The 25151-nt window shown below is 57.9% G+C and overlaps 1 protein-coding gene across 1 annotated transcript in view; it reads left to right on the plus strand.

Moving 5' to 3' along the window:
• The window catches only part of SRC (SRC proto-oncogene, non-receptor tyrosine kinase), a gene marked incomplete at its 5' end in the record, with an annotated part of 38130 nt that extends 16468 nt beyond the window's left edge, over nucleotides 1-21662 (plus strand). Inside the window, 11 exon segments of the mRNA NM_001261334.1 lie at nucleotides 190-447; nucleotides 2095-2194; nucleotides 9921-10019; nucleotides 10200-10303; nucleotides 12209-12358; nucleotides 13734-13889; nucleotides 16449-16628; nucleotides 17888-17964; nucleotides 18706-18859; nucleotides 19015-19146; nucleotides 19437-21662. Of these exon segments, the coding sequence (NP_001248263.1) occupies nucleotides 198-447; nucleotides 2095-2194; nucleotides 9921-10019; nucleotides 10200-10303; nucleotides 12209-12358; nucleotides 13734-13889; nucleotides 16449-16628; nucleotides 17888-17964; nucleotides 18706-18859; nucleotides 19015-19146; nucleotides 19437-19645 (1611 nt within the window). The 3' untranslated portion in view covers nucleotides 19646-21662.
• Nucleotides 21663-25151: the final 3489 nt, after the last annotated feature.

Below are 25151 nucleotides of genomic sequence, written 5' to 3' on the forward strand. Positions count from 1 at the left end.
AACTCCTGACCTCAAGTGATCCGCCCGCCTCGACTTCCCAAAGTGCTGGAATTACAGGCGTGAGCCACCGTGCCGGGCCCTGGTGCCTCTCTTTGGGCCTCGTTTTCCCCATCTGTGGGATGGGTGGGAGGGAGGCCGGCCAAGGGGCCCCGGCAACCCTACCTGTTCCAGTGTCTCCTCTCTTTCCAGCCAGGACCATGGGCAGCAACAAGAGCAAGCCCAAGGATGCCAGCCAGCGGCGCCGCAGCCTGGAGCCCGCCGAGAACGCGCATGGCGCTGGCGGGGGCGCTTTCCCCGCCTCCCAGACCCCCAGCAAGCCAGCCTCGGCCGACGGCCACCGCGGCCCCAGCGCGGCCTTCGCCCCCGCGGCCGCCGAGCCCAAGCTGTTCGGAGGCTTCAACTCCTCGGACACCGTCACCTCCCCGCAGAGGGCGGGCCCGCTGGCCGGTCAGTGCGCGGGCGGCGCTGGGTCCTCGCCCTCCTGGGGCCACGGCGGGGAGGCGGCGGGGCTGTGTGCCCGGGGTCGCCTCCTCTGCGCAGGCCCTTACTCTAGCCAGGAGAAGCGCCCCTAGGTGACTTGGGTGTGCGGGAGGGCAGTACCCACTGTGAAGCGCTCCGCGCCGCCGCCGCGGCCTTTGGGGTGGAGCAGGCGCAGAGGACGCGAGGTCTGGTGAAGGGAACCTAGTGGAACGCTGAGGCTCAGAGAGAGGGGCGGCGCGGGGACCGGGCCTGAAGCTGCTGCCTGGCGCCCAGGCCTTTTTCGTTGCCCCGGTCCGCCCAGAAATGAGTCGGGACCCGTGGCCCACGTGCGGCGGAGGGGTCGCCCGGGGAACTGGGCACCGGGCGGCCCCGGCTGGGCCCGCGCCAGGATGCGCCCCTGCGCCCTCTGCTGGCGCTCTGCGGTCACCGCAGCCCCGGAGAGGGCCGCTTGGAGAGCCGCGGCCGTGCCCCAGACAGTCCACGCAGACTTCACTCAGACCCGTGCACTCTCTCCACACTCACACGCTGGGCCACACACACGGCTACACCCCTGCCCGGGACACGCACACATGCGGAGTGGAGACAGGGTCACAGACACCCGCGGACACATCCCCAACGCAGATGTACCCAGATACAAACTCACATACATGCACAGGTGACGTCACACTTGTAGATGAAGACACACGCGCATGCCGTCAGACGCGCATTCAAAGACACACACAAGACACAGACACATGCTCAGCTGGAAGTCACCATCGTGGCCGCCCAGACGACAGATGCACACGGGTGCATCGAGAACATGCGAACACTCAGAGACACACGGACAGGGCTGGACCCCTCAGATGCAGACGCACGCCCGAGAGAGAAACAGATCCACAGACACACCATTCATTTGTTCAAGAAGTATATATGGAGCTCCTACTACCGGCCGGGGCTCCTCTGCTGGGCAGACGGAACCCACCTGGGGGAAGGAAGCACAGGGCAGCTTGTGGAGGGCGTTAGAAGTGGCGCAGCGGCCAAGACACAAAACAGGCAGGGAGGGAGGGCTGGGGGATGTGTGGAGGTGGAGGCTGTAGCTTAAAATGGTGGAAGGGGGTACGGGGGCCTTTTTGAGGGGACAGTTACTTGGAGCCGAATCTTCCTGGACACCAGGAGCGCCCAGAGTGACACACTTTACGGAGAGAGAGCAAGTCTCCCTGGGGCAGTGTTCTTCATTCACTGCTTTGTTCAGCCTACAGCTCTTTCTTGAGCACCTACTATGTGCCTGGCTCTGGAAACAAAACAAAGATGCTTGTTATTGGGGACTTCTGGTCCTAGAGTAAGACAGGCACCAAACAGATAAGCCAGGACCCAGCACTGCCCAAAACCCCGGGGGCGGACACGGACAGGAAGGGATGTTCCCGCTCCCACATGCCCTTGCAGGGATGCGCAGACACACGGATGCAGTGGACACATGCACAGGCCCATCTTCACTGAACCTGACCGTGTCTTTGGGCTGGGCGCTTGTGGTGTGTGGGAGACAAATCCCCACTCCTCCTGGGCACAGGGCCCTCCTGCCCACGCCTTCCCTGGGTGTGGCTCCACCATTCTGACACACCCCACCCCTCTCTGCAGGTGGAGTGACCACCTTTGTGGCCCTCTATGACTATGAGTCTAGGACGGAGACAGACCTGTCCTTCAAGAAAGGCGAGCGGCTCCAGATTGTCAACAACACGTGAGTGCCCCCTTCCCTACTGCCCGTCAGGGCTGGGTGGTGGGACTTCAAAGCGGGCAGGGGCTCATGCAGGATCTGGCATCAGGGCAGCGCAGTGCGGAGCCCAGGGCAGTGCGGAGCCGGGCGCTTGCTGCACTCTCGCCCTGGGCAGCACCTGCTGTCGCTCCCCCAGCCGTGGAGAACTCCTCCCAATCCCTGGCTCTTGCTTGCTCCCTCCAGCCCTCTCTCAGCTTCTCCCTCTCTCTGCTTCTCTCTTGCTGGCCCTTAGGAGGAAGGTGGATGTCAGGTGTGTACATGCTCTGTGGGCGGCGGGCTGGGCAGGGTGCTTTGCGGGGGGTGGGGGCTGCTGTCTGCATGTGCTTCCACTCCCTGCCTGTGATCTCTGGCTCTCTTGGCTGCTCCTCACCTCCCAGCTTCTCCTCTCCCCCCCACCAATTGATTAGGTCCTGGACCTTAACCCCAGGCTGTGATCAGGGACCCCTCCGTTGCACTCTCCTGCACACCTCCTCCCCATCCACCTTCCTACTCACTCACCCTCCCATTCTGCCCCGTCAGCCCACCCAAGTGTCCGCTGCATGCAGGACCCAGTGCTGTGACTGGGATGGCCTGGGTGGAGAAGGCCTTGGCCACGCCCTCCTGGAGCCAGCATGTGGCCAGGGAGACAGCCCATGGCCCCAGTCCAGGCCAAGAGTCAGGCAGTGGACGAGCCCAGAGTCAGCTCCTGGAGCCCCTGCTGTGGGCCTGTCTCTGGTGATGACCACAGGGATTGGGAGGGTCAAGGGCCTCAAAGGAAAGCCAGTGAAGTTCTCTGGCAGGTGGCAGTGGTGGAAGGGCAGCTTGCGGGAGGGGGCCGGGCTGGAGGGGGCTGACGCCTTCGCGGGTGTGAGAGGCAGAGAGGTTCTAGAGGGCGGAGGAGAATCGATCCCTGGGTGTCCTCGAAGGCCTGGCTAAGGAAGTTGGGGGTTTCCACTGCCCCGAGCGTGTCTGGCTTGCTCATACCCCACTTACTTGCCTTGCGCATGCTCTTCCCTTTGCCTGAAATGCCCTTTCTCCGGTGTCTGCCTGGAGAACTCCTGTTCATGGCTCAAGATCAGTGCAGGACTGCCTTCTCAGGGGGCAAAAGGGAACAGAGGTGCCAGTTGCCATGCCAGTCGTCTCCACCCGTGTCCTCGTATTGACTCCTCTCTGCAGTCTAGCCAGGGTTGAAGTGATCGGGGAGGGGCTGTCTCCATTTTGCAGATGAGGAAACTGAGGCTCAGCGATGTGAAGGTCCTTGTCCAAGGTCACACAGCTGCCAAGTAGCAAAGCCAGGACTGGAACTGAAGCAGCAACTTTCTGCCCTCCTCAAGCTGCTCTTGGCGGCGGGGGAGGGGGGGTGCGTGGAGGGGAGGGGCTCTCCCAGCTCCCCCTCCCCCCTTGCATGGCAGAGTCCTGGTGCGAAGCTACAGTTTTCTTATTGTCACCAGCTGTTTGTGTCTGCTTCCCCCCTAAACTGGGAGCTGCTGGAGGGCAGCTCTCTGGTGCACCTCACTTCTGGGTCCCCATAGCACCTGTAACTCAGCACAGTGGCGGGTGCCCAGCAGGTGATGGTGAACAGGATGAATGAACAGCAGTGACAAAGTCACCATTTCTTGTGCTCTCTATGTGAGCCTGCTGAGTGCTTGAAGTCGCATTATTTTATTTATGCATCACCATAGCCTTGAGAAATGGGAAGTCTTACTTGCACCATTTTACAGATGAGGAAGCTGAGGCCCAGAGAGGTGAAATGACTTGCCCAAGGTCACATGGCTAGTAGTGGCAGAGCTGGAAGACTAGGCTGGCCCTCCGACCCATGGTCCTTTCAGAAAGGCTCAGTGGAGGTGCAGCAGAGGCCACAGGCGGGAGGGGCCTGTGCAGGGGAGGGGCGCCAGCAGGATGGCTTTGAAGTCCTGGTGGAGTCTCTACCAAGCGTCTCAGACTGGGTGACAGCTGGGGCAGAGGTGTGGAGGCAGGAAGGGCTTGGATAACTTTGGTTCTGCCTTTTTCACCTGGAGTCAGAGGGCAGCCCCATGCTTGCCTTTTTCCAGCCCTTTCCCTCCACTCTTCTTGCCTTCTGGGGGGGGTGCGCTGGGGGAGGTTTGGCCAGGAGGCTGGGGCTGCCAGGAGGCCTGGAAGTGATGGAATCTCATTCAGGGAAGACCCTGGGTAGACTGGGAGATGGGGGTGGGTGGATTGGGAGCCCCTCCTCATATCACAGTGCTCCAATGTTCCTTCACTTAGACGTCAGAGATGGTGGCTGAGCGCGGTGGCTCACAAATGTAATCCCAGCGCTTTGGGAGGCTGAGGCAGGAGGATCGCTTGAACCGAGAAGTTTGAGACCAGCCTGGGCAACATAGGGAGATCTGGCCTCTACAAAATATAAAATTAAATTAGCTAGGTGTGGTGGTGCGTGCCGGTTGTCCCAGCTATTCAGGAGCCTGAGGTGGGAGGATCGCTTGAGCCAGGAGTTCAAGGCTGCAGTGAGCCGTGATCATGCTACTGCACTCCAGCCTGAGTGACAGAGCAAGACTGTCTCAAAAAAAAAAAAAAAAGAAGTGAAGGAGTGGGATGTAGGTGGGGGCTGGTATTAGTAGAAGAGGAGAGGGAAAGGGATTTGGGGGCGGGGCTTGGTAGGAGATGGGCCACCTGAATTTAGGTGTTCGAGTCTCCCACCTCACCCGGGTCCCGCCTACATGCACATCCTTCCGCCATCAGTGCTCAGGGCCTATTACTGTGTAGCGCCTCCCCCACCCTGTAAGAGTGAGGGACTTTCTGAATTTAGTATGGGGCCCAGGCATGTGTGGGGGCTGAGCTGGCTGTCAGGGCAGTAGAGAGAGAGGAGGAACCTGTCTGTGGATGGGGTCTGGCTAAGTGGGAGTCCTCACAGTAGCAGACCCAGAGACCCCCCACCATGGATCTTGGTGCCACGTGGCCCTGGGTCCTGGTGTTCTGGGTACCGTGTGGCCCTGGGCATGAGGAAGCCCTCTGGGGCTGACGTCTGACTGCCTCAAGCTCCCTGACCTGACATCCGAGTCTCAGGAGTCAGGACTCCTCTGGGTCTGATTCTCGGTTGCTCCCTGAACTGCCCCTTCCTCCCACCCAAATTCCAGGAGCTTCTTTTGGGAGTTTTCTGGCCGGCGCTTCCGGGCAACAGCGCCTCAACCGGCCTCTGCCTCCTTGCCCTGCTCATGGCGGCAGGGGGCACCTCGGGAGTCCAGAGCCTCGGGGCCCTGCCTTCATGCTCTCCTCCAGAGACCTGTGCTGGCTTCACCCCTGCCTCGCTCCTCCCTCACCCCACAGACCATGTGCCCCAGGCCTTGGGGCTTGGAAACTTGGCCTCCTGCCCACTGCCCGCCCGGCCAGCCTCAGCCGTGGTGCACCAGCTCAGCGGCCATCCGCAGAGCCCTCCCAACCAGTCCCAACAGCCCAAGGGAGCGAATGTCAGTGCCCACGCTGGCACATGTCCTGGGTTCCAAAGCTGCCGTGCCCCTGAGCCACATGCCACCCTGGCTGGAACCCAAGGATTAGGGCCCCAAAAGAGGATCCTGGGGCTCAGAGAGGTGAGGTCAGTTGCTTAAGGGCCACACAGCTGATGACCAGCAGTTGTGAAAAATCACAGCTCTGGGGCTCTTGGCCCCTCTTCTAGCCACGGGTGGGAAGGCAAGGGGTCGGGCAGGAATGCGCGATTCCCTTCCTTCCCTGCTTGCTGCCCGCCTTATGAGGACCAGGCCCCAGGGAAGGTGCTGGATGCAGTAGAACTCCTCACCCTGATGGCTTGATGCTGCTGTGACTGACGACCGTAGCCACCAGAGGCAGGTTTGAGCCTCCCAAGCCCCTGACGTGGGAAGATGGGGATTGATACCTCCATTTCACAGGTGGGCAAACTGAGGCTCAGATGATCATCACGGTCATTATCTCAGTTTACTCTGAGCCCAGCTTGACGCTCACTGTTTACACACTTTGCCTGCAAGGGAGATTCTGTGAATATTGTCTCCTTTTTACATATGAGGAAACTAAGACCCAGAGAGGGCAGGGTACTTGCCCAAGGTCACACAGCAAATCTTTGTTGGAGACCAGGACTGTGCTGCTTTGGTTTTTAAAACTGTGCTGCTTTGGTTTTGGGGAGTAGGAAGGGGCACTGTGGAAATATCGATTTAGTTGTTTCTAGTTTTATTTTTTAGCTAAATCCAGATCTAACAACTGATGCATGTTGTGCTGGGCTCTGATACAGCTTTTTTTTTTTTTTTTTTTTTGAGACCGAGTCTTGCTCTGTGACCCAGGCTGGAGTGCAGTGGTGCGATCTTGGCTCACTGCAATCCCTGCCTCCTGGGTTCAAGTGATTCTCCTGCCTCAGCTTCCCAAGTAACTGAGATTACAGATGTACACCACCACGCCCAGCTAATTTTTATATTTTTATTAGAGAAGGGGTTTCGCCATGTTGCCAGGCTGGTCTCGAACTCCTGACTTCAAGTGATCCATCTACCTCGGTCTCCCAAAGTGTTGAGATTACAGGCATGAGCCACCGTGCACTGTCTGTTCTGGCATTTTATATCCTGGGAGGGAGACATGGCTAACCCTGCAAATGAGGAAACTGAGACTGGTGAGTGTGGTGTGGAGGGGCCAAGGTCACACAGCCAGCAAGTGGTGAGCTGGGATGGTGTCTAGGGCAGCCCAGCACTGGAGCTCATGCCCTCAGACCCCTCTAAATCAGGGGCCAGGCTGAGACTGGATCTTGGGTCCTTCAGTAAAACTGGAGTGCATCTCATCTCTCTCCCTGTCCCCTGTGAAATGAAACCCCCGGACTGGACCATGAAACCCCAGACTCACAGGTGGGCTGACTCTGGGGAGTGAGAACCCTGCTTACTGAAATCTGGGTAGTGTCAGCTGCGCTCCTCTCGTTCTTGGGCCCTGCTTGGCTGGCCTCCGATCATAGGCCTCCTGCCAGCCTTTCACTCTGAGTGGGTGACTGGAGGCTCCCCAGAGGCTGACCAGCCTGCAGACGGTAGCTTTGTCAAACGGCCTCAATTTTTAGCATCTGGCCTTAGACTTTGGCCCCTTCCCACTGTGACCTGTCCTCTGCCCCAGCCCTGCAGCCTCCTCTTTCATCTGCCACTGACTTTCCCAAAGGTCTCAGCCTCTCTGGGGCCTGGGGAGGTCTACTGTGCCTGGCTGTGGACAGTCAGGGGCACTGCTTCCCACTCTTGCTCTGCCGTTGATTGACCGTGTGGCAAATCACTGGCCTGTCTGTGCCTCGTTTTCCCCCATTGGTAAATGGAGGCTTTGAACTGAAAGGTCTCAGAGAGCTGTTTTCTGTGATTTGAGTCCTTGCTTTGTAGCTTTGGGCAAGTCCCTGCACCTCTCTGTCCCTCAGTTTCCCCAACTCTCTAAAGAAAGTGCTGGCCGGGGGTGGTGGCTCACGCCTGTAATCCCAGCACTTTTGGAGGCCGAGGCAGGCAGATCACTTGAGGTCAGGAGTTCGAGACCAGCCTGGCCAACATGGTGAAACCTCGTCTCTACTAAAAATACAAAAAATAGCTGGGCTTGATGGCGCTCGCCTGTAATCCCAGCTACTTGAGAGGCTGAGGCAGGAGAATCGCTTGAACCCAGGAGGTGAAGGTTGCAGTGAGCCGAGATCACGCTGTTGCACTCCAGCCTGGGCGATAAAGCAAGACTCCATCTCAAATAAATAAATAAATAAAGTGCTGGGCTACTCTGGCCTGGGTGCTGTGTGCCCCTGCGCTGATCCCTTGACACTTCTGAGCCACAGTTTCTTCATCTGGGGGCCCTGCCTTCCTCCCTTGCAGGGTGGCCTTGAGGGTCAGTGGGAGAGACAAGTGTGGACACCCCGGGTGGGTATACAACAAGGAGGTAGGTGGGGATTTGGGACATCCAAAGGCTTCTTTCCTTGAGGTGGATCTTGCCCCCTTACTCCAGGGTCCTCCCTCCAGTAACCCCACATAGCTTACTTCCCTGCCTGAGTGTGTGTCCAGCCATCACAGAGCCGAGACAGGCCACACAGCCCCAGTCACACGCCCTCGCCTCACTCCATCAGGAGGGGACACCACACCCTCTGGCTCACTTCTGGCAGAACCCCAGGGTCTCAGGTGCTCACCTGTCCTCTGACAGGTCCCTGGAGAGCTCGCCAAGCTCTGCTCCCTCCTGGCCTCAACTTCTCCATCTTCTATATGGGCTGAAGAATATGGCCAGGGGCAGCTCAGAAGAACTGGGAGCCAGGGATCCAGGTTCAAGTTCAGATTGTGTGACTGTAGGCAAGGGCCTTTCTCTCTCTGGGCCCTGGTGGTGGGTGGGGGCCACCCTGCCTGCAGCGTGTCTTCTCAGGGTCGTGGTGAAGTGCAAAAGTGGCCTTGGATTGAGAAGAGCCCAGCAAGCTGTCAAGCCCTGTTGCACCCTGTAGGGAGCACTCCTTCTGTCTGGGAGTCAGGAGCCCCGGCCTGGCTGTGTGACCTTGAGCAAAGAGGCCTTTGCTTCTCTGGCCTCAGTCTTCCCAGCTGTACAGTGGGAATGAGAGGGGGCTGGACCCTAGTTCCCAGGTCTCCCTGCCCATTGACCTCTCCTCACTCCCTGTGGACCCTGTCCCTGTCCCCTTGGTTGCTTTGGATGTGAGGCCTCTGTGGCTGCCCCCTCGTCCCCTGTCCCCAGCACCGCCTGGCTCTCCCGCTCTCTCCCCTGCTCTTTCTGCCACTCTCCGCCTCTCACCACCCCCATCTCTGCCTCTTCTCTCCTGTTGGGCTCTCGCTCTCTCCTCCCTCCTCTGTGTCTCTGGACCCCCGCTCCAGCCAGACCTGGTTCACATTCAGATGGCTGCAAAGGTACTTCCGCCCCTCCCCGCTCCCACCCAGGCCCAGGGGACCCAACCACGCCGGGAGCTCCTCCTGCCCCTTCCCCATCACCCGCCCCCCCCCCTTTTCCTCACTTTCGCATAGAAGTGCCCTGGGCATCGGGGCTCTGCCACCTCACCCCCTCTGACAGGGCTCACTGTGTGACTTTGGGCAAGTCCCAGCCCCCTCTGGCCTCAGTTTCCCCCTGCAGATGGGTAGGCTGGAGGAGGGGGCCTGTAGTTTTCAACTGAGGAGCCCTTTAGGTGTGACCCGTGATTTGGGACAGAGGCAAGCCTTGCTCTCGTTTGCAGGGTTGGGGCCTGGATGGTCACTGGGTCCCAGAAGGGCCCTGCTTGCCTCCACCCAGGTCTCACCAGCTCCCAGGAGCAGGCTTCCGAATCTCAGAGCATGGGGACACTTTCAAGTCTCACTTGACTTTCTCTCAGGCAGGAGTCTCTTCTATTACAACCTTGCTTGCCCGCAGAGACAGGGGGCTCCCTCCCTCCCTCCCAAGGCAGCTCTCCTCATCTTGAGATGTCTTGGTACATCTGAAAGGAAGCGACTTTCTTCCTGTCCCGGGACTCCTCCCCTGTGGATTTGAGCCTCAGATGACTAAGGCCAGTCCTGCCCTGGTCCTAGACAAAGTCCATCTGATCCAGCTTCGGCAGAAAGGCGTCTGGGCCAGGGAGGGGAGGAGTTCCAGGCCAGCTGGACCTGGCATGCTGCGGGGACTCATGCTGGCCCCACCACCTCCCTGGGCCTCCCTCAGCCACTAGAGCCCTGAGCACAGCACCTAGGAGGATGGTGGGTGCTGGGCTTGTGGCTGACGGCTCCTTTCTCCTTTTCTCCCTCCTTCTGTCCCTGCTCAGAGAGGGAGACTGGTGGCTGGCCCACTCGCTCAGCACGGGACAGACAGGCTACATTCCCAGCAACTACGTGGCGCCCTCCGACTCCATCCAGGCCGAGGAGTGAGTACTGTCTCTGGCTGCCTCTACCCGTCGTCCCTGGACACTGCCGGTGCAGAGCACCTCTCCTGGGCTGGGGTGGGAGGTCTGGCTGCCCAGCGCCCCAGCCATATCCAGGGAGAAGTGCTATGAGTGGGCAGAAGCCCGGACAGTCAGCAACATCCTCCGTCCTCCCACTCCCAGGTGGTATTTTGGCAAGATCACCAGACGGGAGTCAGAGCGGTTACTGCTCAATGCGGAGAACCCGAGAGGGACCTTCCTCGTGCGAGAAAGTGAGACCACAAAAGGTACGAGCACTCTCGTTGGCCAATGGATACTGAGTCTTCTGTGAGTGGTTTGAGCTGAGTGTTGAGGAATGAGCAGGAGTTTGGTTTGTGGAGTAGGGAGGGAAGAGCCTTCCAGGTGGAGGTAACGGCAGGATCAAAGTCAGGGAGGTGCATTTGAGGAACGCTGAGTAACCTGCGGTGGCCAGATGTCCAGAGAAAGATGAGGCTTAGCCTCTCTGGCCTCAGTTTTCTCAAATGAAAGATGGGCATAGGTTGTCTGGAGGTTTTTCTGAGTGTCACACAGTAACAGGCTTGTTCCCAGGGTAGGTGCTGCTACAAAGAGCCCTGCTTCTTCCCCTTCCCCAGGGGTCCCTGGGCTGCACTGGATTCTGGAGGCTGGCTTTGCCCTCCCCCAACCGCAGTCCTGATCCCTGCCCCTCTCATGTCCCTCCCCTGAGCCAGAGAATGAAGACCATCCCCTTTCTCTCCAGCCCCTCTGAGAGTGGGTTGCAGGCGCCCATCACCATGGCAACCAAGCTGGGCTGCTTCCTGTGGGCCTGGGGCTCAGCGGGAGATGGGGAGCAGAGCATCCATGTCGAGCCGTGCATTTACGTACAGTTGTGCGGCCGTGTGCGGGTGTGCATGCTGTGTGTACGTCTGGGCGTGTGTGTGTGTGTGCATGTGGGGTGGAATTGTCTGTGTGTCGCTGTGTGGGAATGGACTGTTGTGGTTTGTCTGGTGCCCGAGGGCCTGGGGAGCGTGTACCTGTATGAGCATGTGGCCACTGGGCACGGGCATGCCTGTATGTGTATGCACATATGGCCAGGGTTGGCTTCAGTCTCAGGCCTGTGGCTTCCACATGCACCAGCCAGGCCGTCCGTAGAAAATCACGGTCGCCCAAGGCAGGTTTTGAGTCCTCGGGTGTGGGTTTGAGCCCCAGCCCTGTCTCTGGCTTGCCGGGTGACCCCAGGCTGGCCACTCACCTCTCTGGACCTCATTTCTTCTGTACGCTGGGATCATAACCTCCTCCTGAAGATTGCAAAGGGGAGGTCTGTGGGCTAGGAGGGCTGGGCTTCCCCCATGCCTATGCACTGCCTGGCCAGGCTCCTGGGAAGGTGGTTCCTGGCCGCTGGAGCCTCTGCCCTTGCCTCCAGGGCTCAGCCTTGTTCCCTGATGCCATTTGGGCGTCTCTTGGCCTCTGGTGCTACCTGGGCCTGCTGGATGGGAGGAAACTTTTCTGGCCAAAAGCTTTTCTAGGCTCAAGAGAAAGAGGGGAGGCACCAGGGCTGGCCCTGCTTGACCCAGGCAGCCTTCAGGCCACACCCAGCCAGTGGTCTCCTGCCCACGACAGCCAGCCTCTGCCAACCACCCCCTCCCGCCTGACCCTGGGCCTGTCTTCAGAAAGGAGGTGGGGGGGGGACACGGACAGTGCCCCCGTGAGCCGATCCAGAGAGGGAAAGCAGTTAGGCCAGGGCCACACAGCAACAGGGAGCCACTCACAGGCTCCCAGCAAACAGTTATTGAGTGCCTACTGTGTGCCTGGCCCTTTTATATGTGGTGGCATGGAATCTCCCCAGCAGCCCTGGGAGCACCCGCATTGTGCAGAGGAGGAAACTGAGGCCCAGAGAGAGCCAGCAACCCCTCCAAGTTCCATAGCTAGGATGCCCACCTGAGATATGGGGGTCTTGCTGGGGCCAAGGGTGCGTGGCAGGACGTTCCAATCAAGTGTCTCTTGGGTCCCTTGGCCCTACCTCTGTGGCTGCCCCGGGGCTGGCTGTTGAGAGACAGGGTGGGCCGGGGGCCCCGCCTGGGCCTCCCTTCCCTCCAATGTCAGGCAGGCACAGAACGGTGTCCAGAGCAGCGCTGAGTGCTGCGGCCTGCGGGAGAGAGGGCGTGGCGGTCACGGCTCCCCTCTGTGCCCCGCAGGTGCCTACTGCCTCTCAGTGTCCGACTTCGACAACGCCAAGGGCCTCAACGTGAAGCACTACAAGATCCGCAAGCTGGACAGCGGCGGCTTCTACATCACCTCCCGCACCCAGTTCAACAGCCTGCAGCAGCTGGTGGCCTACTACTCCAGTGAGCCAGCCTCGGAGGGCGGGGGGGGCAGAGCCTCAGCTGCAGACCCTGGGGAGGGGCTTTGGAGCCTAGAAGGGTGGGGTCTTCTGTTATCCTGTGATGCCAGGTTTCCTGCTCCCCTCCCCACTTTCTCCCTCCCCCTTCCCTTCCTCTCTCCTCCGTTTTCCCTACTTTCCTCCGTCTCCTTCTTCTTCCTCTTCTTTCCCCCGACCCGCTCCTCCCAGTCCCCGTCTCTCCCTGCTCCTGCTCTGCAGCTGGCTGGTATGGAGGGGGCTGCCCTGAGGAGCCCAAGAGTGAGCTGGAAGGGAGGGGACGGAGGCTGGTGTCGTTTGTCTATGTAGCCCTAGGACCGGTCTGAACCGGTTGCTGGGAGAGGAGGAGGGGGCGGCCAGATCGATTGCAGCAGAGACGGAGAGAGCGGCAGAGGGAGCTCGCGGGGCTTGCGTGCTGGGTGAGGGCTCGGGCGTGGGCGCAGTGCTGTAGCCCACCCACCTGGGCGTCTGGAGCTGACTGCAGTGTCGGGGCCTGTGGGTGCCTATGGGTGCCTGTGTGCCCATGTGTCTGTGGCACGCGTGGCCTCTGTGTGCAGGTGTTCGTCCACTTCCCACCCCAAGTCTCCTCCTCCTCTCAGCTCGGCCTCCTGACTTCCTCTGGGATCACCCACCATGCTCTTGTCTCTTTGGCCACCGCTGTGTGGCTCATGCTGAACCCCGTTCCCTCAGATCAGAACTCTCCAGGGGCTGTCTTGGAATCTTGGGATAAAGACCCCCACCAGCCCCCGAGTGGTCTAATCCCAGCTGCCTCCCCACCTCCGCCTGGTGCCGCCCTTCCCCACCTGCTCCCTGCAGCTCCTTTTGCCTCTGCTTCTTCAGCCCTGCAGCTATTCTTTCCTCAGAGCCTTTGCTCTGGCTGTGCCCCTGCCTGGAGGGCTCTTCCCTGCTTAACCCCTCACCCTCCTGCACATCCAAGCTCAGTTGCTGCTTCCTCCAGGAAGCCTCCCAGGACCCTCCTGCTGTTGCGCGAACAGCTCTCCTCCAGTCACATTCATGTCTGTGGTCCTGGGAGGTGATTAGGGAATTGAGGCTCCTCCCTGGACTCCGAGTTCCTGAGGGTAGATTCCCTGGACTTGTTCCCCGCAGGGTCCCTGGCACCCCCTACTGTCTGCTGAATGACTGACTCAGCAGATGCATAAAGCATTGTGGGCCTGTGTGGGGGTGGGACTGTGTGCACATAGATGTAGATGCCTGGCTTTGAGGGTGCCCTGGGTGTCTCCTGAAATCTGCGTGCATCTGGCATGTAGGGTGACACACACTGAGGGGCAGGGAGGCCCCAGGGCAGAAGCCCCCCCTAACTGCTCCTCTTGCCTCCTCCTCAGAACACGCCGATGGCCTGTGCCACCGCCTCACCACTGTGTGCCCCACATCCAAGCCTCAGACTCAGGGCCTCGCCAAGGATGCCTGGGAGATCCCTCGGGAGTCGCTGCGGCTGGAGGTCAAGCTGGGCCAGGGCTGCTTTGGCGAGGTGTGGATGGGTAAGGCCTGGCCCCTGCCCTCGGGAGAGGCATCCATCCCCCACCCCGTGTGGCAGCTCTGGGCTCTGTTGGTCCCTTTGCCTTTAGCTGCCTCTGCTGGACGACGGGGCCCTGTTGTAAATCTGGAGCCCCCCAGCGGTGGCTGGCACCGAGTTGGGATGTGGCCCCCCAAGTGCTGTGCCCCAGACCGTGTAAACCATAGCACCTGATTCCAAGATCCGCACAGGGCTGGGCATTGCACAGACCTGCTGTGTAGGCTGGGCCCGGTGGCCTCACTCGGAGTCTCAGTCTTCCTGACTATGAATGGGGCTGGTGACAGTGGGACCTATGGGAGGCTGTGGAGGCCCTGGCCCAGTGCATTGTCCACACACCAGCTGTTAGCCATGGAGAGAGAAGCCTGGCTCGTGGGAGGAGGTGCTGGGAAGCTTAGTTCTGGCATGGTCTGAGCCTGTTAGTGATTTCCTGTCTAACCCTGGAGAAACAGCAAAGCATAAGAACCGTGCAGCCCTGACAAAACCCAGGCCCCTTGTCCACCGGTTGCTTTCTGCTCACACAGAGGGACCAGAGGCCAGGGTGGAGGTGGGACAGCACTTGTAAGCCCGTAAGCCCATGGTGCTAGCGGGGATCACGGTGTGCTGTTTTCAAGGTGGTTTCATCTGAGCCGCATCTCCGCTCAGTCCCACTGCCTCCACTCTCCACCCTCCAGAGTCCTGATGGAGGACAGCAGAGAGGCCTCCTGGGTGGAAGGCACTGCAGGGACAGAGGCCTGGAGGCTGGAGGTCAGGCCGTCTGGAAGGGGGAGGCGTGGGCTTTGAGCTGGTGAGAGGGGAGAGGGGTGAGAAGCCAGGGTGTGAGCACAGCCACAAAGTGAGGACTTGAGCGAAACCTGGGTGAATGCACAGCGTCAGCCATTCTGGTGGCTGCAAAACTCATTTCTGGCTTCGGTGAGTGGTGATGACCCTGGGAAGGGCCTCACTTCCTCCCTGGGTGCTCCAGGTCGACTCATGAAGTGCCACATGCAGATGGCTTGAGCCAGGAGGACCACAGAGGTGGGCCTGAGCCCTAACCCTCGGAGAGAGGCCCAGTGACTGGGAGGAATGGGCCCAAGGTCACACAGCAAAGGAACCTTGAGTCCTGCTGGCACAAGAACCTGGATTAAACATGCTGGTCTAGAATACAGCTTCCCCCAGAGCCCCCAGTTAGAAAAGCAGATAGTAGTGAAACGATAACCGCATTACTTACTGAGCCCTCACGGTGGGGCTGGCCCAGTGGTTAAAATCTCATTCAGTCCTCAAACAGCTCCACCAATAGACACTGTGGAATCCCCATTTTCCAGATGAGATAACTGAGGCTTAGAGAGGGGAACTGACTCTCCCATTGTCTCTCTGCTGGCTGGAGGTGAAGGTGGGAGTCAGGCTCTGGCCAGCCTGACCCCCAAACCCTCATGCTTAGGACAGTGTCTCACTTTTTGGGATGGGTGGGCTCCAGAGGTGACCTCTTGTTCTGGCAGCAGCCTCCGCAGTCCTTGGGCCAGCTCCACGTCACCCCTGGCCTCCACCAGTACATATTGCATGCTAACACATGAGGCACGTTCAAAGTCCTGCCAGAGGGAACATGACCAACCCAGGAGTGACACCGGTTGAGTTGGAACCTTGGTCCCCTATCTGTCATGCTAATAAGCTGCTTTTAAGGACTTATAGATAGGCTCTCACTCTATCACCCAGGCTGGAGTGCAGTGGCGTGATTTCGGCTCACTGCACCCTCCACCTTCCAGGCTCAAGCCATTCTCCTACCTCAGCCTCCCAAGTACCCAGTATTACAGGCACACACCACTACCGCCTGGCTAATTTTTGTATTTTTAGTGAAGACAGGGTTTCACCATGTTGGCCAGGCTGGTCTTGAACTCCTGACCTCAAATGATCCACACGCCTCGACTCCATAAAGTGCTGGGATTACAGGCGTGAGCTACCACGCCCAGCCTGGACATTCTTAATAATCACAGTCCAGGCTGGGCGCGGTGGCTCACGCCTGTAATCCCAGCACTTTGGGAGGCCAAGGCGGGTGGTTCGAGACCATCCTGGCTAACACCGTGAAACCCCGTCTCTACTAAAAATACAAAAAAATTAGCCGGGCGTGGTGGCAGGCGCCTATAGTCCCAGCCATTCAGGAGGCTGAGACAGGAGAATGGTGTGAAGCTGGGAGGCGGAGCTTGCAGTGAGCCAAGTTCGTGCCACTGCACTCCAGCCTGGGCGACAGAGCGAGACTCTGTCTCAAAAAATCAATCAATCAATCAATCAATCAATCAATCACAGTCCCGACAACAGCTACTGGTTCTTGAGCATTTAATCCTAGTAACAATCCTGTGAGGAGCACCCTGCCATTGTACCCATTGTACAGATGGGGAGACTGAGGCTCAGAAAGGGCCCAGGCTTTGACTGGGTTTGTCACATGGCTGTGGAGGCCACAGCTGACACCAACACCCAGGCGAGCAGATCCTGGATCCCTGTGCAGTAGGAGTTGAGGGGCTCCACTGAGGCAGCCTGCATCCCTCCTCAACAGGGACCTGGAACGGCACCACCAGGGTGGCCATCAAAACCCTGAAGCCTGGCACGATGTCTCCAGAGGCCTTCCTGCAGGAGGCCCAGGTCATGAAGAAGCTGAGGCATGAGAAGCTGGTGCAGTTGTATGCTGTGGTTTCGGAGGAGCCCATTTACATCGTCACAGAGTACATGAGCAAGGGTGAGGCCTGGGCGGCCGGGCAGGGGCAGGGGGCATGAGCCTCGTTTCCCCTCATGTCTAGAATGGGCATCTTCAAAGATGAAATGCGGTAGAGCCAAATCCTGGGTCTCCTGGGCCGGAGTGCAGTGGTACAGTCGTAGCTCACTTCAGCCTCAACCTTCCAGGCTCAAGCCATCCTCCCATCTCAGCCCCCCAAGTAGCTGGGACCACAGGTGTGTGTCACCAGGCCCAGCTAATTTTTTATTTTTTGTAGAGATGGGACACTATGTTGCCCAGGCTGGTCTCGAACTCTTGGGCTCAAGCAATCCTCCCACCTCCACCTCCCAAAGTGTTGGGATTACAGGTGTGAGCCATAGTAATTTTTAAACTAATTAGTTAGTTTTCAAAATTCCACTTTTTGAAGGTATAGTTTACATATGATAAAATATACCCCTTTTAAGTGTTCAGTTCAGTGAGTTTTAACAAGTGGATTTACTGTGTGCCCCTAACCATAATGAAATTATGTAACATCTCCATCACCCAGAAAGTTCCTTGTGCCCTTTGCAGACAGTACCGTCCAGCCCCAAACCCATGCACCCACTGATCTGCTTTCTGTCATTATAGATTTGTTTTATTTATTCTAGAATTTATTACATCTTTTACATCTGGGATGCATCCTTTTTTTACTTTTTTAATTTTAATTTTTTATTTTTTGAGATGAGGTCTCGCTATGTTGCCCAGGCTAGAGTGCAGTGGTGTGATCATAGCTCACTGCAGCCTTGATCTCCCAGGCTTAATTGATCTTCCCATCTCAGCCTCTCAAGTAGCTGGGACTACAGGTGCACACCACCCTGCCCAGCTACTTTTTTTTTTTTTTTTGGTATTTTTTGTACAGACAGAGTCTTACTGTGTAGCTCAGGCTGGTCTCAAACTACTGGGCTCAAGTGATCTTCCCGCCTCGGCCTCCCACAGTGCTGGGATTGCAGGCAGGAGCCACCACGCTCGGCCTGAAATGCATCCCTGTTGTGTCTCCCAGCGGTTTGTTCCTGTTGTCGCTGAGCAGGACTCTGCTGTCTGCATTAGTACAGTTTACCTGTTCACCTGGAGGTGGACTTCTGGTTGTTTCCCGTCCTGCTTGCCTTTTGAGTGAGAAGCACTGAGTGAGGCCTTGCTGTGCTGGTTAAAGCAAGGCCAGCCACCTGGGAGGACGGGTTTTGGGAATCACTGCATCCTGGCAGAGGGACAGGGCAGGAGCTGGAGCTGGATCTCTCTCTGCCCAGGGAGTTTGCTGGACTTTCTCAAGGGGGAGACGGGCAAGTACCTGCGGCTACCTCAGCTGGTGGACATGGCTGCTCAGGTGAGTCAGCCCTTCCCGCCTCCCCACACCCTTGGTCCTCAAGCACCCAATCCCATCTGGTGCAGCCATTTCTGGCCTCTTGAGTGCCCCCTCCAAGAAGCCTACCTTGATTGCCTCCACACTCATTGATCTTGCTGCACGTATTTACCAGGTCTGCTTACAGATGCCCTGAGTGGTGATTCTGGGCAACAGAAAGCCCTTACCTGGGCACCAGGGGTCACTGACTTACTGTGGGACCTCGGGCCTCAGTTGTCGTCTGTATAAAGGTCATGTAGCGCTCAGCAGACATGTGTTCGCGCTGGCTGCAGGCAGTGCTCAACAAGTGTTTTTTTTCATTTAATCCTCATCACGACCGGGAGTGACGAGGATTGGCTGTTATTCCCACTGGACGGATGAGAAAACAGGCTCAGAGAGACTTGGGCAGCAGGCAGGACCTGGCACTCATCTGTGTCTGGGTCCGCTGGGGCCTCTTTCCATGGTCACCTCGCTTTCCTGGCTGCATCTAATCTTGTGCCTCCCTTTGACCTTTGCCCTCTACCCTCTGCCCTGTGCTCCCTATTCCCGCAGAGCACTGCTCCTGCTTTCGATGCCAACAGCATTTACTGTGAACTGACCTCACTTGCCTGAAGAAGTGTGGGGAGGGTGGGGAAGGGGTGGTTGGCTTTCCAGCCCCGGGGTGCTATGTGGCCCTGGGAGGGCATGGGTGGCACCTGAGCCGGGCTCCCGCGGTTCCACCTGCAGATCGCCTCAGGCATGGCATACGTGGAGCGGATGAACTACGTCCACCGGGATCTTCGTGCAGCCAACATCCTGGTGGGAGAGAACCTGGTGTGCAAAGTGGCTGACTTCGGGCTGGCTCGGCTCATCGAAGACAATGAGTACACGGCCCGGCAAGGTGAGCAGGGACTGTGTGGTATGCTGCGCTTGGCCTGGGACAGGTCACGTCCCGCTCCGAGTCTGTTTCCTCATCTGTCATTCCTCATGGTGCTTATCTACCAGAGTGGTTGTGACAGGAGGTCAGAGCTGCCCCGACCTTTCTCATTCCTGCAGGTGCCAAATTCCCCATCAAGTGGACAGCTCCGGAAGCTGCCCTGTATGGCCGCTTCACCATCAAGTCGGACGTGTGGTCCTTTGGGATCCTGCTGACTGAGCTCACCACAAAGGGACGGGTGCCCTACCCTGGTAAGAAGGTCCTCATGGCCCGTCTCTAGTCCCCATACCCGTCTGCCCTGGTGGCCTTGGGCAAGTCATGACTCCTGCTGAGCCCGTTTCCCCATCCGTACAACAAAGAAGTTGAGCATCTGATGTTAGGCTCTCCCGATGGTCCATGCTCTCAGCTTCGGGGACAGGACCTACCTATGGTCACACTCAACCTGTCCTAGGCAGGAAGCCCTCGCTGTCCTCCCCATCAGCTTCCCCCACCCCACTTTCCTCACTGGAGCCGGGCTCCCCATGCCTTGCTCTGCCCACAGGGATGGTGAACCGCGAGGTGCTGGACCAGGTGGAACGGGGCTACCGGATGCCCTGCCCACCGGAGTGTCCCGAGTCCCTGCACGACCTCATGTGCCAGTGCTGGCGGAAGGAGCCTGAGGAGCGGCCCACCTTCGAGTACCTGCAGGCCTTCCTGGAGGACTACTTCACGTCCACCGAGCCCCAGTACCAGCCCGGGGAGAACCTCTAGGTGCAGGCGGGCCCAGACCGGCTTCTCGGCTTGGATTCTGGGCTGGGTGGCCCCTGTCTCGGGGCTTGCCTCGCTCTGCCTGCCTGCTGTTGGTCCTCTCTCTGTGGGGCTGAATTGTCAGGGGCGAGGCCCCTCCCTCTTTGGTGGCATGGAAGGGGCTTCTGGACCTAGGGTGGCCCGAGAGGGCGGCAGGCGTGCGAGACCAGCACAGTGACTCTGTCCGGCTCCCGCTGTAGCCGCACGCTCCTCCCCGCACTCCCTCCTGGAGCTCTGTGGGTCTCTGGAAGAAGAACCGGGAGAAGGGCTGGGTCCGGGGCTGAGGGTGCCCTTTTCCAGCCTCAGCCTACTCCACTCACTGAACTCCTTCCCCACTTCTGTGCCACCGCCGGTCTATGTCGAGAGCTGGCCAAAGAGCCTTTCCAAAGAGGGCCCTGGCCCTGCCTGCCTGCCACCCTGCCCCTCGCCATCCGTTCTGGAAACACCTGTAGGCGGAGGCTGCCGAGACAGACCCTCTGCCGCTGCTCCCAGGCTGGGCAGCACGAGGCCTCGCCTGACCTGATGATGGTGGGTGGGTGGGATGAGTACCCCCTCAAACCCTGCCCTCCTTAGACCTGATGGACCCTTTGAGATCATCACTTCCTTGCCCCCATTTCACCCATGGGGAGGCAGTCGAGAGAGGGGATGTGACATGCCCAAGGCCACGGAGCAGTTCAGAGTGGAGGTGGGCTTGGAACCTGGTGCTCCCTCTGTCTTCCTCAGGAACCAACAGTTCGTCAGAGGAATCATGGAAAGACTGGGACAGTCCAGGAGACAAGGGGTCTGAGGATGCATTCGAGACGGCAGATTCCCACTGCCGCTGCCCGCTCAGCCCAGCTGTCGGGAACAGCATGGAGGCAGATGTGGGGCTGAGCTGGGAATCAGGGTGAAAGGTGCAAGTGTGGAGAGAGAGGCTTCAATCAGCTTGTGGGTGATTTTTGACCTTCAGAGCCAGCTGGCCATGAAAGGGAGTGAGCCCCGGGGCTCTGGAGGCAATCAAACAGACATAGAAGAGCCAAGAGTCCAGGAGGCCCTGGTCCTGGCCTCCTTCCCTGTACTTTGTCCTGTGGCATTTCAATTCCTGGCCCTGTTCTTCTCCTCAAGTTGGCACCCTTTAACTCATCAGGAGAGAAAAGAGTGCCTAGGCAGGGGTGAAAGAGGACGTGTTACCCACTGCCATGCACCAGGACTGGCTGTGTAACCATGGGTGGCCCCTGCTTTCTCTCTGGGCTGCAGCGTCTGCCCCACATGTGGCCATGGCCTCTGCAACTGCTCAGCTCCAGTCCAGGCCCTGTGGCAGGACATCCATGGTGAGCCCAGCCCTGGGACGTCAGGAGACTGGGCTCTGGCTCTGTTCAGCCTTAGGGTGTGTGGTAGATTCTCCCTGGGCCTCAGTGTGCCCATGTGTAAAGGGGCAGCTGACAGTTTGTGGCATCTTGCCAAGGGTCCCTGTGTGTGTGTGCGTGTGCATGTGTGTGTGTCTCCATGTGCGTCCATATTTAACATGTAAAAATGCCCCCCCTGCTCCGTCCCCCAAACATGTACATTTCACCATGGCCCCCTCGTCATAGCAATAACATTCCCACTGCCAAGGGTTCTTGAGCCAGCCAGGCCCTGCCAGTGGGGAAGGAGGTCAAGCAGTGCCTGCCTATGAAATTTCAACTTTTCCTTTCGTACATGTTTATTACCCAAGTCTTCTCCCATCCATTCCAGTCAAGTCTGGGCTCACTCACCCCAGCGAGTTCTCAAATCCCTCTCCAACTGCCTAAGGCCCTTTGTGTAAGGTGTCTTAATACTGTCCTTTTTTTTTTTTTTTTTTTTAACAGTGTTTTGTAGATTTCAGATGACTATGCAGAGGCCTGGGGGACCCCTGGCTCTGGGCCGGGTCTGGGGGTCCCAAATTCCAAGGCCCAGACATGGGGGGGTGGGGGTATCCAGAATTGGTTGTAAATACTTTGCATATTGTCTGATTAAACACAAGCAGACCTCAGAATTTGATCAACAGTTTATTGAACATCTACTGTGTGCTGGAGAGCGAGATGGGGCGGAATATGCGAGAACAAACTGCCCCTCGAGGGGTCTTTGGGCAGTACTAGTAGCTGGAGGGCTTCAGGCCAAGGCAGGGGTGACATGATCAGACTGGAGACAGCTACGGCAGAATGTGGCTGTTTGTGCACATCTGCACCTGTGTTTGGGGGTGAGCACCTGGGAGAAGGACAAGGCACATCACAGGACTTCCCCGAGCATGACAAGTTCAGGACTCAAATGTCCGTGGTGGATGGTAGCAGTGACACTGGGGAGTGGGTGGGGCTGTCAGGCCTGCCTATAGGAGATCACAAATACACGACAAGAATGCCACTGTGTGTGCTCTTCACGTGTTTCCTAGGAGTGCAGGGCAGGGGTGCTGGATTGATCCACAAAAGTCCTGAAAATGCTGAAGAAACACCCAAAGACCCTTCTCCTCCTCCCTCCTTCCCCACCACCAAAGCACGCAGTCTTGAAGGTTGATTTGCAACTGTCTATACGAACACATTTATTTTACACAAATATACATCAGATCACACACCTGTACACCGGAGTCAACTCTGTACACCGGAGTCAACTCTGGCTGCAACATTGCTTAATTAAAAACGAATTTCAACAAATCATAGTGTCCGGGTCAGGGTGGCATCTGGAGATCACAGGGGTGTGTGTGTGGGTGTGCGTGTCTCGCGAGTAGAGATGATCTGGATGTGAGGTTGTGGCAGGTGTTCTCTGCTTGCTGGTGGGAGCGTACCTGGATGCGTGTGCCTTTCTGTTCATGGGAGTATGTGCGTGGGCTCTGTTCGCAGACATGGTGTTTGGATGTTTGTGTGTGAGCAGCTGTCTAGGTGGTCTGTGAGCCTGGGCTCATGGAGATGTGTCCCAGATGTGTGTGCTTGGGCATTAATGGGATGAGGTGAGCCGGTCCGCTTGCTCTGGCTGTGTGTGTACTGTGTGAACACAGATCCACGGAGTTCACGAGCCTGTGGGCTCCTGGGGTGTGTGGGCACCGAGGTGTGCAGCTGGGTTCACGTGGATGTGGGTGGTGACAGCATGCGTGCCCGTGTGGACCCGTGTGAGCTTGGGCTCCCACCCGCAGCGCTGGCCACTCCCGGCGGGACCCACGTGTGCCCGGGGGCGCAGGGCCACGTGCGAGCACGCCGGGGACAAAACTCTCGCCCGTGCTGCCGCGGCAGGTCAGGAGTGCGCATGCGCGGCGTGGCAGGGTCCAACCCCAACCCCCCGCGCCGGCACAGGCGGGACCCGCCACGGCGGGGCCTCTCTCCTGTTCGTTGTCCGTCTGAGCGTTTCTCTGTCTTCCTCTCTCTTGTCTGTCAGTGCCTCTTCAGCCCTCTCTGGCCTTACATCAATTTCCTGTTTCTTCTTTTTTAAGTTTTAAAAATTTCAATAGCTTTTGGGGTTACAAGTGGTTTTTGGTTACATGGATAAATTATATACGGGTGAATTTTGTAGTATACTCGTCATCCGAGTAGCGTACGTTGTACCTAATATGTAAGTTTTAAAAATCCCACACCCCACCTTCCTTGCTTTTTTCTTTCTTTCTCTTTCCTTTTCTTTTATTTCCCTTTCCCCTCCCTCCCTCCCTTTTTTTGAGATGGAGTCTTGTTCTGTCCCCAGGCTGGAGTGCAGTGGCTCACTGCAACCTCCACCTCCTGGGCTCAAGCCATTCTCCTGCCTCAGCCTCCCGAGTAGCTGGAACCACAGGTGCGCGCCCTCATACCCTGGCTAATTGTGTGTGTGTGTGTGTGTGTGTGTGTGTGTGTGTGTGTAGAGACGGGGTCTTGCTAGTTGCCCAGACTGGTCTTGAGCTCCTGGGCTCAGGTGATCTGCCCCCTCGGCCTCCCAAAGTGTAGCGATTATAGGCGTGAGTCACTGCGCCTGGTTGATTTTCCTTTTCTTTCTCTATGTGTCTTTCTGTCTCACTGTTGCTAATTTCTGTCTCTTTTCCTCTTTGCCTGGATGCTGTCTCTCTTTAGTCCCCACCCTCCCTTTCTGCCTCTCACATTTTTCTCCCCATCCACCTCTTCCCATCTCTGACTCTTCCCAGGCCCTCCCACACCTCCATGCCTTTGCCCAGGCTGTTTTCACCGCTGGGAATGCCCTTTCTTCCCGCTGTACAACCTGGCAAACTCCTATTCATCCTGCAGAGCACATCTCTGAGGCCACACACCGGCCCTGGGAGCTCTCCCTGATGCCCTGGAATCCGCAGAGGTTGTCAGCCTGCCCACTAGAACAAGCACTTGAGGGACTGGGTGACGTTCTCCCTGATGATCCCAGGCCTGGCCACATGGGTAACTCAGGGGAGGCAGGTGGGAAAGTTGCTCTCTCTCTCCCCCTCCTGTCTCTGGCTCCTTCTCTGGTTGGGACCTCCTCACTCTGGGCCTGTATCCAGTTGGCTTGTACTGTACTCGGTGTGTAAGGGAGACAGAGAGAGACACACAGAGATGCAGTGTAGAGGCAAGAGATGTCATCCACTCTGCCTGGGCCATAGTCTCCTGGCCCCACTGTCCCCTCCTTCAGCCCTGTGTAGTGTCCAGGTGTCTCCAGGGGAAATGCTACCCTAGAGCTCCATGTCCCCTCAACCTTCCTCTTCTGCCTTCAGTTGGTTTTACTGTTAATTCTGCATGCATTTTTTTCTTTCTGAGAAAAAAAAATGTTTCCCCCATGACAAAAAATAATATATACTCTTTCTGGCAAAGTAGGAAAGATAGAGGAAAACACAAACCAACCAACCACATTTCACACCCCCTGCGCCGCCCCTCCCATTTGGAGTCTGGGGCATGTCTCTAGGGTGCGTGCAGGGGGTGTGTGGTGGGTGGTGTGTGTAGGGGTGTGCGGCATATGCGTGTCCCTGCTCCTGTGGCCTCCCAGGCTTCGTCCTATGAGCTTCGAAAGTCTCTTTGTTCATCCTCTGCTTCTCTCATCCCCTCTCTTCCTCCCACCCTAGTTACATTCTCCAGACCAGACTTCATGCTGGGTGCACGCATGCACAGACACGCACAGACATGCACACACACACGCATACACACACACACACACACACACACACACACACACAGAGTTTCTTCTCTGCATTTTCTATCATCTCTGTCTTCTTTTCCCATTTTTCTCTCGGAGGCTCTGAAACGCTGTGGTTCATAGAGAGAAAAAGAGATGAGCAGAGACTCAGAGATTCAGACAGGACAGACAGGAAAAGGGGATGGAGACGGAGGGGCTGGAATTGGGGGTGGGAAGGGAGCGATAGGCACAGAAACTTTTTGTCCATCTGTTTGTCGTCTGTGAGGTCCATCCCGATTCTCACTCCCCGCAGCCCTCCCCTTTCTGCTGCTTTTCCCACCCAGCCCTTGGAGCGTGTCTCCTGGGATCCTGGGGCTGTGTCCATCTGTCCGTCTGTGTGTCAGCCTCTGCCTCTCGCCTGCCTCTTGCT

The sequence above is a fragment of the Macaca mulatta genome, chromosome 10, assembly GCF_049350105.2.
Source record: "Macaca mulatta isolate MMU2019108-1 chromosome 10, T2T-MMU8v2.0, whole genome shotgun sequence".
Lineage (NCBI taxonomy): Eukaryota > Metazoa > Chordata > Mammalia > Primates > Cercopithecidae > Macaca > Macaca mulatta.